Source organism: Erythrolamprus reginae, chromosome 1, assembly GCF_031021105.1.
Source record: "Erythrolamprus reginae isolate rEryReg1 chromosome 1, rEryReg1.hap1, whole genome shotgun sequence".
Taxonomy (NCBI): Eukaryota; Metazoa; Chordata; class Lepidosauria; order Squamata; family Dipsadidae; genus Erythrolamprus; species Erythrolamprus reginae.
Genome location: NC_091950.1, coordinates 406,300,590 through 406,316,568, shown reverse-complemented (window position 1 = coordinate 406,316,568; position 15,979 = coordinate 406,300,590). Strand labels below are relative to the sequence as shown.

Below are 15,979 nucleotides of genomic sequence, written 5' to 3'. Positions count from 1 at the left end.
TGGAGATTAAAAGAATGAGGAAAAGTAAACACTCTCCATTTCATGTCAAGAATTTTTTACCCAACTGCTCAAGATACATATTTTTCCATATAGAAAGAGTTCAGTCTACAGGGTGAGGCATCAGAATAGAAACCAGACTGTTGAGTTCTAGTTCCACACCTTGGCCATGAAAGCTGATTTTGGGCCAATTGCTCTCTCTCAGCCCAACTCACTTCACAGGATTGTTGTGGGGAAAACAGAAGGAAACAGTACTGTGTATATTTGCTGCCTTGAGTTATTTATAGACATAACAGAAGTGGAATGTAAATAAATAAAAAATAAGGAAGGAAGTAAAACCCTTTTTAACAGGAACTTAGGTCTGTGAAAGAAAATAGAATAATTTTTCCAGCATGCCTTGTTGATTTTCCAGAGGAAACCTCAATAATTATAATAATCCTAATTGTGCTTGCTTGCTTCCAATAAAGAGCTACATTTTGATGCAAAATTATCAATTACAATCATTAGGCCATTGGGGGAGCCCTTGCATCAATTTTTTCTGACAGTTTACTTTAACTCCTTTCCAAAGGGACTTTCTGAATAATTTATATTAATTATTAGCACTAATATAAATAATTTTATCTTTATCCCCAATTTTTCAGAAAGAAAGGCTTAGTGCTACTGTTTGAAATCCTTGCATGTTTTATTCTATTTTCTCAGAAAGGGCAGGAGTTGAAACTTTTAAACTGAAATGTTTTCAAAACAATCCCCTTCCTAAACAACAAGCAACAGTGGGAGAATTGGAAATTTTATTTAATTTACTTAATAGTATAGATCCCACTCTTTAGAATGACAAATAGAATTAAAAGGCATATAATAAAAAAAATCATCATCTGTTTTTTTATATTGGAGTTTTAAACTGTATTTTTATTATTATATTTTTATTGTTGTATGCTGCTCTGAGTCTATTTGGAGAGGGATGGCCTATAAATTCAATTAATTAATTAATTAATTAAAGTCTGTGACAAAGAAGAAAAATTGTATAAAAACCACTATATGCTCTACCACACTACTACTATCCCAGACTCTAAAAATGAATCCGCTCAATGGAAAATATATAGCTAGTAAGTATGAGGGAAGCGAAGTATATAATATTTTTTTAACGCACTTCCAACCTTTTTAGGGGGGGGGGGAGGAGAAATGGATTGCATTTTTAATAAAGAATATACTTTCCCCACCCTCCAAATGAAAATGGGAGAAGGCTTTCGAAAACCAACAAAACACCTACAGCCACCGCGGTGGGGAAGTCATGAGAATCCCTCAGATCGCCCCTTTTTAAGCTAAGAAAAATCGGGCCCGAAAAACGCAACAAGGGCGACACTCGTTTTCCATGAAGGGGCTTTTTTTGGAGGGGGGAGGAAGATTTAAAATAAAAATATAAAAAGTGGAGGAAACCCTTCCCCACCGAAGTAGGCAGAAATAGTGTGGGAAGTTAAGTGAGAGGGATAAGGAAGGGGGAAAGGATAATGATGATGGTAGTGACCATTGAGCAAAAACGAATCAAAATGGATTGTCTCCCCAACCACCGCCACCACTACCGAGCCCGTTGTGAGGTAAAAGAGCCAATTAAGTTCCACGCACGCGTCCTCCCCCACCGCCAACCGCGCGAGGGAGGGGCCCTTTCACCCTCCCCCTCCACGCGCCTACGGAAAAATGTCTGAGAAAGTTCCCTTTCGACACCCCCCCCGCTCGCCCCCCCCTCATGTGGGGGTAAGGAGGGGGAACGTGAGGAGAAAGAAGCCGTTCGCTCCCCGAGCCCCCCCCCTCTTCTGCCCCCCCACGAACTCTTCCCCTCCCCCACTCACTCGTCGCTCCGGAGTCGCGGGGGCGGGAGGGGGGAGAAGGGGTGGGGGAGGGTAGCCCGTCCCCGTCCCTCCGCGCTTCCACCCTCACGAAAAACAATGCAGGCCGCTCGGCTGGAGGCTCCCGACTCGGCTCTCCCGCGCTCGGCTTGCTTCTTCCTCCCTCTTCGTTCCTCAAGTCTCGGGCGGCGCGCGGGCCTCGGCTCAACGGCTCACCCTGAACCCAGAACCGAGCAGAAGGTGGGGGGAGGGGGGGATAGAGGCTGACTAGGGCGAGGGTGGTCTTTTTTTTTTCTCCCCCCTCTCCTTCTCCTCCAACCCGCCTCTGCGCATGCGTCTCCTCCGCGGAATTACTTCGGGCAACGTAGTTCTCCCCGAGCCCCTCCGAGCGGCGGGGAGGGGAAGGGAGGACTACTACTCCCAGAAAGCCCCGCGCGCGGACCGTGCTTGGAAAGGCTACGCTGGCCTCTTTTTTTCTTCAGGACCAGAGAGACTCATTGAGGAATGGGAGGGTGGGAAAAAAACATGGCTGCGCATAGAGGGTGGGGGAGGTGGCGGGGGAAGAGACAACCGTGTCTGTAGGAAGATTACTGTAGCTCAGGCAGCCGAGGCGATCAGCTAAGGCCTTCCGACGGGAAGAGCTCCCTGCAGGCAATAAAGGCGCGGGGAAGGGGCTGCAGTCCCCCCCCTAAAACCTGGAGTATTTTAAAAATGCACACACACCACACACGCACACCCTTTGCACACCTTTTTTGTGAGGTGGAGGAACTTGACAGACCTAACGTGTCCCACACAATGCTTCTCGCTGCACAGTGAGGAAATCTTGCAGAGGCCGGAGATTTGGCGAGGGGAGAGGAAGGCCTCAAAAAGGAGGTCTTTCCTTCCACGTCCTCCATGGATTCTGAGGACGGGCAGAATCACCTTTTTCTCATTACAGTTGCTCTTAATAAAAACGACAAGGGCTCAGTAGTGTTTTGCCTCATGTCTGGCTGTCGTCTATTTACGAAAAAATGAAATTAAATCCAAGCATTAAAAAAAAAACCAAAACACTTCAAAAGTATAGTATTTTTCTCTCAAGGTCATAAGGACTGGACCCAATTTTGACCGACTATATTTAGTTTTTTAGGAATGATCATTTGCCTTCTGCTTCAAGAAGTCGCCCATTGAAATTATGGATATAAAGATGAATACGATTAATGAAAATAAATTGCAGGGACTGATGGGACAGGGTTAGAGGTTATATGGTCAGTAGAATTCGAGACCAAGGAATAAAGAATAAATTGGAATCACTCTATAATATGTAAATATTGTAATGTTCTTAGTTTAAAATGTTATAAATAAGGTACACCCTCATTTTGGTGGAGAGGTTTGAATGTTGGGTGGTGGGAGCATGGATCACAGCATTGTGCTAAATGTAGTGTGTATGTGTTATTTTTATTTTTTTTGTCCAATACAATCAATAAAAATGTATTATTAAAAAAATTACTTATTTAAAAATGTTACAACTGCAGTTCTATGCTTTTTATAACATTTACATTTCTAAATACTGTATAACAATATAAATAGATAATATTTTCGGGTCTATTTAAAACAAGATAGAATTGCATGTTGATTTTTAAAACAAGACAGGGAATGGATGCTGTTACTCTGCTTTATATTAAAAACAGTGTTAACCTAATGAATTGTTTCAAGTGTAACTCCACCCTAATAATATACTGTAGTGTGATAGTATTGACATAGTACAATTACTATGCGTGTTTCTATAATTAATTTATAATCATTTATAATACAGCTTGTATCTTTCCTAGCATGTTCCAGAGGTACTTGTTTGCCTTACACAATATTTACAATTAGTAATATTTTTTTAACAATAAAATAAATTGTATTCTGACTTAGCCAAGTCTTCATTACCAATCTGCTGACTGAATTTTGTCTTTTAATTTCATGGGGGCGGGGGGGGGGGGGTGGAGGTTGACTTAAGTTTAGCAACCTTATAAAAATTAAAAGTATATTCAGACTGGGAAATCAGAACTGTTACTGAGATCCCTCACTTCATTCTATCTGATCTTGTTATCTTTGATTTGTTTTATTGTCATTTATTTTTCATAAATAACTCAAGGTGGCAAAATATATATGTACTATTTCCTCCTATTTTCCCCACTACAAGGCTGGGAGATGGATTGGGCTGAAAGAGGGCCACTGGCACAAAGTCACCAAGCCAGCGTTCATTTCTTTGATTGCTATGAGTTGCCCAGAAGTCACCATACTAATTCAATACATTATAATGATGGTTGGTCACACAATTAGCCAGATGTTTAGGCTGGATTTAAGCATTTTAATCCACCTATCCAGTCCTTCCCAATGCAGATGTTGTTTGGTGCAGGCCTGGGAGCTAGATTCAGCCCACGGGTTGCTTAGGTCTGGCCCATGGGGCCACCCTGAAAACCACAAAGAGCTGGCCCACAGTGCCTCTGCTAACAAAAATGGAGCTTTGGAGGGGTGCACACAGCTCTCCCGAGCTCCATTTTTGCTGGCAGAGTGTTGCAGGAGACCATCACAGCCAAAAACCTAGCTCAGGAGCCCGTTTTCACTGGCAGATCGCTAGGGCCCCCACAGGTGCCCCCAACATGAGTGACATTGAGCTGGCTATGCCCACCCCAGACCCACGAGGTCAAACACAATCCTGATACGTCCATCAATGAAATTGAGTTTGACACCCCTGGTATAGGATGTAAACTGTTCCAAGTAAAGCTGCCATTTGCAATTGAGTGATGGTGATTTTATAAACGCTGCTGGTGTTCAAGTGGTGCTCCAGTTGTTTTGAGATCGAACCCAAGGCATCTATTACTATTACTTTGCTTTCTTTTGCCACAATTGTTCTATTTCTACTTGCAGGTTTTTGTATTTTGTTATCTTCTCCAGTTTTCTCTTCTATTCTGCTATCTCCAGTACAGCTTGCGTAACAGTGGTGTTACATACGTGGGACCTCCAGAATTGTATCCCAAATACTTTTCAAGGGTAACTTGAAAAGACTGTGTTGCAATCCAAGTGGTAAATGACCCAGGCCTGAGTGACTGAGCACATGGCCTCATAATCAGAAAAGGGTACAATCAAATAAATTGGCGTACTACGTGAAGTTGCGCAAAGGCTCTCCTATCCACAATTGCCAAATTAGTTTCAGAAATAAAAATGGCAAACAAGAAAAGGAGTTGGCATAAAAATGGTTTTTGGACTTTCATGGACTCTTTACAATTGTGGAATATTATTTTTTGGGAAATGACATTTTTATCCTTTTTTCTCTTGCTATTTTGGTGCTACAGGGCAATTCATATCTCAGAATTAATTTTTTTAAAAACTACACATCGTTAACATCATTTACTCATAGTACTAGTTTACACCATACAGTCTCAGCCACACTATTTGACATTCACACACCCTATACATCCCTGGATACAGCTCAGTTCCCTTTTAGCAAAGCTGCTATGTCTATGGCTTTCCTATAGTCTCCTGTGCCCAGAGATTAACAGCTGATCCAATGCAGGAAAAAAATGAATTTTTGTTTTGATCTACATCATGACTTGTCCTGGAGAAAACCCCAGCACTTCAAATATGTTCAGCTACTTGCACGCTGTTTATTAACTGCAGTCAATAAATTAAGCTCTATGAACAACTTTTTTTGGTAATGAAATTACTTGCTGCAAAGATGGGAATCCATTGACATGTCAATGACACCTTAGCATATTTTTACTGTTTACAGTAAGGCCTGGTAATCTGTTGTCCTCCTGGGGTTTTGGATAATGCTCATATTGTATATCCTGGATTTAGAGTCTTTCCCAGTACATTTTTTTTCTTGTACCTTCATTGTAAATCAGTGTTTCCTTTCACCATTTTAAGATGTTGGAGTTCAAATCCACACATCTTAAAATGGCAACTGTTGGAAAACACTGATTTACAATGTAGCTGATCATACATACTGTCTGGCTCTTCTTGAAACAAGACCTTATTGGTTCAAAGGTCTTGTTTAGCCAAAACACCTTTCAAAATTCTTGACTTTCTGTGACAAAATTATATATATGTACAGTAATAAAATAGTGAACCAAGATTTAGTTCTCAAAATTCTTCATAAGGTTGACATTTAAATGAAACCATTAGTGATTTCAAAATGGTCTCCATTGCAGTCCAGAATTCCTGGGTGCAGGGACTGGATGGAGGAACACTAAATGAACTGTCACAATTATAAAGACAATTTGGGAATTTCTGTCGGGAATGCAGCCTCCCTGCTTTGCTTGGCTCAGGGTGTTCAAGCTTGGCAACTTTAAGACTTGGGAACTTCAACGTCCATAGGTCTTAAAAATTGCCAAAATTGGGCACCTTATGCTTAGACTGATAAAGCCTTGCAGAGAATAATAAAGATTGTCTGCGGTTCTGTGTGATATTTGTATACAAAAACCAATGGAGCGAGATCGTTTTGTAACTTCATCATTTAGCTGCACCTCTAGGACAGCTGCTGTGGCCTAGAGGTACAGTTCTTGCCTTACAATCAGGACGTTGTGAGTTCAATCCTAGAATAGAGGCAGATATAGTATAGTGTCTCCTGCTTGGGCAGGGGATTGCACTAGATGACCTACAATGTTCCTTCCAACTCTGTTAATCAGTTAAATTTAGTGAAGGACATTCTAGATCCAATTAGTTTTTACCTGTTCAATTAACTCTGTTAATCTGTTAAATTTAGTGAAGGACAGTATAGTCCCAATTAGGGTCACTACCTGTTTAATTTGGGCTTTCTTTTATGGACTTGTTGTGGTTAGCTCTGGCCCAGCTCCTGCCCCAAGGACTGTGGATGTGGGGGAGACATCCACATGCTGCAGGCCTGTTTTGCCCCCCCCCCGGTGGAATCGGCTGATGAAGGCTCCTCTGACCAAGAAGACATGAGTGACAGGGAGGAGGACAGTGTGGCAGACAGCTCAGAAGGAGATCAATTATCTAGCTCCTCCTTGGATTCAGAACAAGAGTTAATGATACAGCCACGCATGTGGAGAGCGATGCATAGGCAGCAACAACTGAGAGATTATTATGAAAGAAAATGAGGCCATCTGTGGTTGGGTGGGGCTGTGGTAATTAGTGAGGCTGCTATAAATAGCAGCCTGTGGGTTTGGCCATTGTGGAGGATTATCTGATCCTTGTGTTTCGTGACTGCTTTACTGACTTTGACCTTTTGTGTGCTGATTTTCCCCCGCTTTGAAACTAAACCAGAGCAAAGTGTGTTTCACTTTGTGAAAGAAGGAGGACTGTGAATTGCCTCACAGCTGCAAGCTAAGTATCTCAGAACTGATAAGGGACTTGTACAAATTACCAGTTTGTTTGCTATACCAAAAGAGGGCTTAGTTTAAGTGACTTTTCATTATAAAGAACATTGTTTTGAATTTTCAAACATGTGTGTGTGTCTGAAATTTGTACCTGTGAATTTTTGGGAGAAGTCTACCAGAGAGCCTAACAGAACAGATCCAATTAGTTTTTACCTGTTCAATTAACTCTGTTAATCTGTTAAATTTAGTGAAGGACAATCCAGTCCCAATTACGGTCACTACCTGTTCAATTTGGGCTTTCTTTTATGGACATCATTTTTCTTGGAAGAAATAAAGTAGAACTAGAAATAAGATAAATGGGATGCCTTCAGATACTTGCGCAACTCCCTCAGTTTAGTTGCAACCGAAGAGGGCTGGGTTGGTAGCGAGTTTTAAATAAATATAGCTTTAACAAACTGCACAATTGTTCCCTAATCCAGTGTTTTTCAACCAGTGTGCCGCGAAACATGGTCAGGTGTGCCGCAAAGAAGGAAGCTCAGGTTCAGGTCTCGCAACTTTTTGCTGAGAGAGAGAGAGAGAGAGAGAGAAAGAAAGAAAGGGAGAGAGAGAGAGAAAGAAAGCAAGAGAGAGAGAAAGAGAGAGAGAAACAGAGAAAGCAAGAGTGAGAGAGAGAAAAAGCAAGAGAGAGAGACAGAAAGAAAGCGAGAGAAAGCAAGAGAGAGAGAGAGAGAGGAGAGGAAGGGAGAGAGAAATTAGCAAAAAGGGGAGGAAAAAAGAGAAATGAGAAAATGATTGAGACAGAGAACGAGAGGAAAGAGAGAGAAACAAAAGAGAGAGAAGTGACTCTTGATTTAAAGCATATGATAAAAAGCACCCAAAGAATAAGAGAGAACCCCCCACCTGTTTTGGAAATGGTTCAAGAGCGTGTATACACACACAAGGGTGGGGAGGAGACGGATGGAAAAAGGGAGGAGAGTGTCTTAGGGTGTCATTTTGTGTCATTTTGGTTGGCGGTGTGCCCCAGGATTTTAAAATGTAAAAAATGTGCCGCGGCTCAAAAAAGGTTGAAAATCACTGCCCTAATCACTGCAGAGGTCTGCTAATCCATAACTACAATAAACAAATCAGTGATGTGTTATACTGTTTGAAGCACTATCTATTTTCTTAACACACGTGTAGTTTCCAACTGGCATCTGGTTTTCTTCCTAGTATTCCTTCCAATGATATTAATAAAGGAGATAGTTGGACAGCTAAAGCAGGGGACAGCAGCACCGACCTGATTTTGAAAAAAATAAAAATTAAGCCGGATTGGATAAAATAGTAGTGGGTGGAGGCAGCTTACCCCAAAAAATCCCCCAAGGTTTTTGGCCTAGACTGGAAATACATCTTGGAAGAAGACAATGGCAAGCTATTCTGTACTATTGCCAAGAAAATGTAAATGTCCCAGAAGACAAATTCAAGAGTGTGTTTTTTTTTCCTGTCTGTTGCCTTTAGGCAAGATGGCAGCCATGCAAGTTTAATAAATATGTAAATACAGTGATACCTCGTCTTACAAACACCTCGTCATACAAACTGTTCGAGATACAAACCCGGGGTTTAAGGTTTTTTTGCCTCTTCTTACAAACTATTTTCACCTTACAAACCCACCACTGCCGTCGGGATGCCCCGCCTCCGGACTTCCGTTGCCAGCGAAGCACCTGTTTTTGCGCTGCTGGGATTGCCCTGAGGCCCCCCTCCATGGGAAACCCCACCTCCGGACTTCTGGGTTTTTGCGCTGCTGCAATTTCACTGATGCTCCCTTCACTGAGAAACCCCACCTCCGGACTTCCGTTGCCAGCTAAGCACTCATTTTTGCAATGCTAGGATTCCCCTGCTGTGATTCCTATGCAGCATCGCAAAAACACAGAAGTCTGGAGGTGGGGTTTCCCACGGAGGGGAGCCTCAGGGGAATCCCAGCAAAAATGGGCGCTTCGGCTGGCAAAAGGGGTGAATTTTGGGCTTGCACGCATTAATCGCTTTTCCATTGATTCCTATGGGAAACATTATTTCGTCTTACAAACTTTTCACCTTAAGAACCTTGTCCTGGAACCAATTAAGTTTGTAAGACAAGGTGTCACTCTAATATACAATTGTTGTGGCCTGTTCGTGTCCTGCCCAATTAGTAATGGACTCTAACTCTAACCAAACTGAGAGCCAAAATTTTGTTGCTATGAATGTCAGCTACCCAGAATTGTACGAGTAGATTCAGATCTTCCAGAATCATTTGATATAACCATGGTTAGGAATGGGACAAAGGCCCAGACAGTGGGAAGAAATTGAGAAAGAGAAGAGAAGGTGTTGGTCATATATATAGGCTAAATAAGTGTTTGTAAACCTTGGCAACTTTCAAATGGGTAGACTTTATTTCCCAGAATTAAGCCAAGGAATTAGAAGACGGGAATTCTGGGAGTTGAAGTCCACCTATCTGAAAGATGGCAAAATTAACAAACTGGGTTGAACTAAGGGGGAGATACCTCCTTTTGCCTACGAAAATCGCCCAGAAAGTAATGCACCACATTTTCTTTCTCAGCTTACAGTAATGGTATGAATGTGAAACTTTAGATATACAGTAGTCCCTCGCTATATCGCACTTCACCTGCTGCGGCTTCACTTCACGGGTTTTCAAGAACTATTAATGAGAAAAATCATTCGCGGATCTTTGCTGGTTCGCGGGTTTCTGAAGAAGTCGATTGGCAGATTTAAACAGCCCGCGGAACTCGATCGGCAGGTTTTAAAAAATATATATATATCTAAAATTGTAAATACTGTACTGTATTTAAATACTGTATCTAAAATAAATACTGTGTGGGAAGGGTTTGTAAACACTTAAAACAATGAAAACTTACCAAACAATTACAATATAAATACTTAAATAAGTACTATCAGTCGATAAATTCCCCATCGCGGATTTCACCTATCGCGGCCGGGTCTGGAACGTAACACCCGCGATAGGTGAGGTCTTACTGTATATTATTTGAATTGTCAGGAGTGCGTGTGTAAATTTTGCGTTTGAACAAAGACAGATAGCGTAGCTACAGCAGTGTTTCAAAATGGCGTCTGTACGTGACGTACGCTACAAGCAGTGTATCGTCATTGAATTTCTCACTGCTGAGAAACTGTTGGAAACATTCACAAACGTTTGTGTACAGTTTATGGAGAATCTGCAGTCGACAGAAGTACGGTTAGTCGCTGGGCACAGAGGGTGAGGCCATTAGAAGAACAGAACAGAAGAACAGAAGATGAGGCCATTAGAACAAGGAGTGGTACCGACAGGGCATACACGCCCTTGTGTCTCGCTGGAGAAAGCCCATAGAACAGGACGGAGATTACGTGGAAAAATTGGGAGTGTAGAAGAAACATCATTCTTTCCTGTGTGTAAGTTTCACTGTGTTGAATAAATAATTGTTGAAGAAAAAAAATGTGGTGCATTACTTTCTGGGCGACCCTCGTACACAGCTGACCCTCAGTCCAGTTTCCTAAATTGGTGCTGTTTTTTCAGGAAGATAGAGGCATTATGCCTCCAATATGCTGAATGCACCTATTTATTATTTTTTAAAAATCCTTCAGTAGCCAAAACAGAGCCTACATTTTTCAACCCTGCCTCATTGCTACCATTGCTGTAAGCCGCCCCGAGTCTACGGAGAGGGGCGCCATACAAATCTAATTAATAATAATAATAATAATAATAATAATAATACCTTTGGAAATGCCTTTCCCCTGAATAAGTTTCACAGTCACAACACCTTCTTTATCCAGGAATAGGCGTACCAATAAGTTGGTTGGATAAGCATTGGTATATCGACAATTTGGTTGGATAAACATTGGTTTTTCGTTCTTAGGAAATAACCAATTTATAGAAACATAGAAGACTGACGGCAGAAAAAGACCTCATGGTCCATCTAGTCTGCCCTTATACTATTTCCTGTATTTTATCTTACAATGGATATATGTTTATCCCAGGCATGTTTAAATTCAGTTACTGTGGATTTACCAACCACATCTGCTGGAAGTTTGTTCCAAGGATCTACTACTCTTTCAGTAAAATAATATTTTCTCATGTTGCCTTTGATCATTTATCTTGAAACTCTTGACCCTTATTATGCATTGAAAAATGCAGCCGTGGAGAAGAATGACTGTAAAACAATTTGTTTTGAAGAGGAAGGCAACACTTCCTTTCTTTTTTTTATTTAAAAAGGCCCTGGTGGCAGGAATATAGTGTAAAAATCATTGGAAAAACTAAAAGGCATTGTTACATATTGGAATATACATTGTGTACAAAAAAATTACAGATCACGAGCAGTTCTTTCTTTTCTGTTTGAGGTTCAGCTGCAGAAGGTGAGGTGTCAATAATTCATAGGTCCTGGGATCTGAACATTGAGACCCCCATAGTCCAACATGTACATCGGCCACTGCTGCAGGGACAAAACAAGAAGAAAAAGGCATTACAAATGGTCTATCCGGAGGAAGAAATTTCAATAATCCAACACAGGGCAATTTCTGCCTTGAGTGAAGACTCTGCATATAGCTACCTCTAAGGAAGCCTTGGTTGTTATGGGTTGCTTAAGAGTTTGGCTGAAAAACCATTCCAGATTTTTAAAAACCATGTGCTATTAAATAAACCTACCTTTGAAAAGTGTTCGGAAACTTCAGATCATGCAGAACGCAGCCGCGAGAGCCGTCGTGGGGCTTCCAAGATTCGCCCACGTTTCTTCAACACTCCGTGGCTTGCTTTGGCTGTCGATCAGTTTCCGGTCACAATTCAAAGTGTTGGTCATGACCTTTAAAGCCCTACATGGCATTGGACCAGATTACCTCCGGAACTGCCTGCTACGGCACGAATCCCAGCAACCGATAAGGTCCCACAGAGTTGGCCTTCTCCAGGTCCCGTCGACTAAACTATGTCGTTTGGCGGGCCCCAGGGGAAGAGCCTTCTCTGTGGCGGCCCCGGCCCTCTGGAACCAACTCCCCCCGGAGATTAGATCTGCCCCCACCCTCCCTGTCTTTTGTAAATTACTCAAGACTCACTTATGCCGCCAGGCATGGGGGAGTTAAGATATTCCTTCCCCCTAGGCCATTGCAAGTTATGCATGGTATGTTTGTGTGTATGTTTGGTTTTATAATAAGGGTTTTTAGTTGTTTTATTAATTGGATTGTTACATGCTGTTTTTATCATTGTTGTTAGCCGCCCCGAGTCTGCGGAGAGGGGCGGCATACAAATCCAATAAAATAAATAAATAAATAAATAAATAAATAAAATATTGTTTAAAATAACTCCCTCCCCAAAATTAGTCAGATGAACTGCCTTATTCTGCCATGTTTATTTATTTAATCTATATGGCACACTGTTCTGTTCCCAGGCTTTCAGATTGAAGCCAATGGCTAAAACTCACTATTTTCAGCTTTAAATCATACTTTATTTGAAAACACAGCATTACAAGGAGAAAGCACTTTGGGGTTTAAAAAAAAAATGTTCAGGGAGTATTTTTTCTTTGCCGCGAAATGATCAGATTAGGTTCTGGGAACTTCGGCCTAATGGCATTCCAAACGAGATAAGAAAGGAGTTGAAGCTCACCAATTTTCGAACAGTCATGCAGCATCTAGCAAAGAGTTTTTAGCAAGGCAGAAATCAGGTTTTCGGGAGGAACATTTTTGAGTACCCCAACTCTAACACAGCATCTAATGAAGCAACGTGGAAAAGCCACCCCAAATTTCCCAAGAGCCTTTGCTTTTATACTGGCATCAAACCCCCAAGAGTTAAAGCTGCAAGCTTATTTCCTTTTACCATACACGTTTTGTTGTCTTCTCAGTAACCTCCTGTATCTAGCATCTAAGAGTGGGTCATCCACTCTAATGTCTTCTTCATCCTCTGACTGGGACCACTCCCCCATTGGTATATCAACCCCCTCTGATGGTTCCTCAGGTTCACCCAGGTCTATTTCTCCATCACTTTCACTTGTCTGCAAAACTTGGAACCAGAAGTGAGTTCCTTCCAATTCAGACCAGTTCGCCCAAACTAGGATTGACCCCCTGGTGATGAACTGGATTGGCCAGTGCAGGTCCGTGGGCACCACCATTTATTTTTTTATTTTTTTGGTGATCTTTAAAAAAAACTTTTTGGAAGGTTTTTCCTATTCTGTCGCTTGAAAGAGGGTGCTCCCTCTGCCCGCCCCCGCCCCCCAGGTTTATACTGACCTTTATTCCTTCTTCCAGCTCAGCTATGTTTTGGGGCTGATTTTAATCTACTGAGCATGCAGGGAAACAAAATTGCACGTGGGAACTGGCATGCAAAATGTGCACTTCTGTCGTGATGCAAACCAGTGGGGAAAGTAAGTAGAACCCACTCCTGCGTGGAACCCTGATACGCTGGCTGGTAGGAACAGCTCTGCCTTCTCTGGTAGCCAAAGGAGGTACAACCACAGAGGCCCTCGTCTTGCGCCTTTCAGAATATGCTTTTCAAATTAGCACTCACTTGAAGTCTACATCCACACCAGCATCTGCTCAAAGGAGTTGTCTAAATACAGTGGCGCCTCTAACTAAGAACGCCTCTACTTACAAACGTTTCTAGATAAGAACCGGTTGTTCAAGATTTTTTTGCCTCTTCTCAAGAACCATTTTCCACTTACAAACTCGAGCCTTCGAAACTGTGACCGGAAAAGGCAGGGAGAAGCCTCCATGGGGTCTCTCTAAGAATCTCCTGGGAGGAAACAGGGCCAGAAAAGGTGGGGAGAAGCCTCTGTGGGGCATCTCTACGAATCTCCTGGGAGGAAACAGGGCCTCCACCCTCCCTGTTGTTTCCCCAATTGCACACATGGTTTGCTTTTACATTGATTCCTATGGGAAAAATTGCTTCTTCTTACAAACTTTTCTACTTAAGAACCTGGTCACGGAACGAATTAAGTTTGTAAGTAGAGGGACCGCCTTCTGCTGCGCGAATCCCAATGACCAGTTAGGTCCCACAGAGTGGGTCTTCTCCGGGTCCCGTCAACTAAACAATGCCGCTTGGCGGGACCCAGGGGAAGAGCCTTCTCTGTGGCGGCCCCGGCCCTCTGGAACCAACTCCCCCCAGAGATTAGAATTCCCCCCACCCTCCTTGCCTTTCGTAAGCTACTTAAAACCCACCTCTGTCGTCAGGCATGGGGGAACTGAGATATTCCCTTTCTCCCTAGGCTTTTACAATTTTATGCATGGTATGTCTGTATGTATGTTTGGTTTTTTATATTAATGGGTTTTCAATCATTTTTAGTATTGGATTATGATTGCTGTTAGCCACCCCGAGTTTTCAGAGAGGGGCGGCATATAAATCCAATAAATAAATAAATAAATACCACTATATTAAACAAGACGGGGAAGGAGCTAGGTGCTCCTATTTTAGTTAGATGACTAGCTTTCTCTCTCCCTCTGCGGTAGCAAACAGCTGAAGAGACAGCAGAGGGGAACTTAACCTCAATTCGCCCTCAGGTTTTGTTCCTCTTAATAACAAAATCAACTCAGCTCAGGAGAAATTCGTCTCTAGCCAGTGGTCTCCACTGCGATGGAGGACATCTTTTCACAAGCAATGTCAGGGTGTCCAGGGGGAAAGCATTTTGAAATCCCCTGATATTCCCCTGAAATTTCCCTGTAACTTGCAATCTGGTTAAGGTGCGGCCATAGATGACATCATACAAAATGGCTACGCATGGGAAATATTGATAGCTGAGGAAGCAAATTGTTGCCACAGTTATGCTCATTTTTGCTTGACTCTGCCAGGCAGCGCGATCCTTTTATATATATATATGATTTTCCCCTGACTTTAAAACATTTTAATACAGTTTGTTTCCACCACCCCTCATTTATTCCATTATTTTCACTAATTCCCTGATAATTCCCTGATATTTCCCAAACCACCGATTTCCCTGATAATTCCCTGATTTCCAGGTTTGCTGGACACCCTGAATGTCCAAGTAAGAAGTAGCAACCAGTCTGGTCAGTTTTTCTATGTGAAATGGGGATGGATGTTCTCCTGTCTCTCTTTGCAGCAGCTTTTGTTCTGGCCCCTATTATTATTATTATTATTATTATTATTGTTAGTTAGTTAGTTAGTTAGTTAGTTAGTTAGTTAGTTAGTTAGTTAGTTAGTTAGTCCAATACATGTTGTGGTTAACTCTGGCCCTGCTCCTGCCCCAAGGACTGTGGATGTGGGGGAGACATCCACATGCTGCAGGCCTGTTTTGCCCCGGGTGGAATCTGATGATGAAGGCTCCTCTGACCAAGAAGACATGAGTGACAGGGAGGAGGAGAGTGTGGCAGGCAGCTCAGAAGGAGATCAATTATCTAGCTCCTCCTTGCATTCAGAACAAGAGTTAATGATACAGCCACGCATGCGGAGAGCGATGCATAGGCAACAACAACTGAGAGATTATTATCAAAGAAAATGAGGCCACCTGTGGTTGGGTGGGGCTGTGGTAATTAGTGAGGCTGCTATAAATAGCAGCCTGTGGGTTTGGCCATTGTGGAGGATTATCTGATCGTTGTGTTTCGTGACTGCTTTACTGACTTTGACCTTTTGTGTGCTGATTTTCCCCCGCTTTGAAACTAAACCAGAGCAAAGTGTGTTTCACTTTGTGAAAGAAGAAGGACTGTGAATTGCCTCACAGCTGCAAGCTAAGTATCACAGAACTGATAAGGGACTTGTACAAATTACCAGTTTGTTTGGAGACAGTGCTCTTTGCTATACCAAAAGAGGGCTTAGTTTAAGTGAATTTTCATTATAAAGAACATTGTTTTGAATTTTCAAACGTGTGTGTGTCTGAAATTTGT

At 42.2% G+C, this 15,979-nt stretch overlaps 2 protein-coding genes across 2 annotated transcripts in view; both read right to left on the bottom strand.

Annotated features, from left to right (window-relative positions):
• Positions 1-2,165, bottom strand: part of GTF2I (general transcription factor IIi) — a 98,287-nt gene extending 96,122 nt beyond the window's left edge. Inside the window, 1 exon segment of the mRNA XM_070735230.1 lies at positions 1,842-2,165. The gene's annotated coding sequence lies outside the window, so the exon portion shown is untranslated.
• A 9,162-nt stretch (positions 2,166-11,327) lies between these two features.
• Positions 11,328-15,979, bottom strand: part of GTF2IRD1 (GTF2I repeat domain containing 1) — a 224,713-nt gene continuing 220,061 nt past the window's right edge. Inside the window, exon 26 of the mRNA XM_070735231.1 lies at positions 11,328-11,595. Within this exon, the coding sequence (XP_070591332.1) occupies positions 11,527-11,595 (69 nt within the window). The 3' untranslated portion in view covers positions 11,328-11,526. The remainder of the gene's footprint in view (positions 11,596-15,979) is intronic.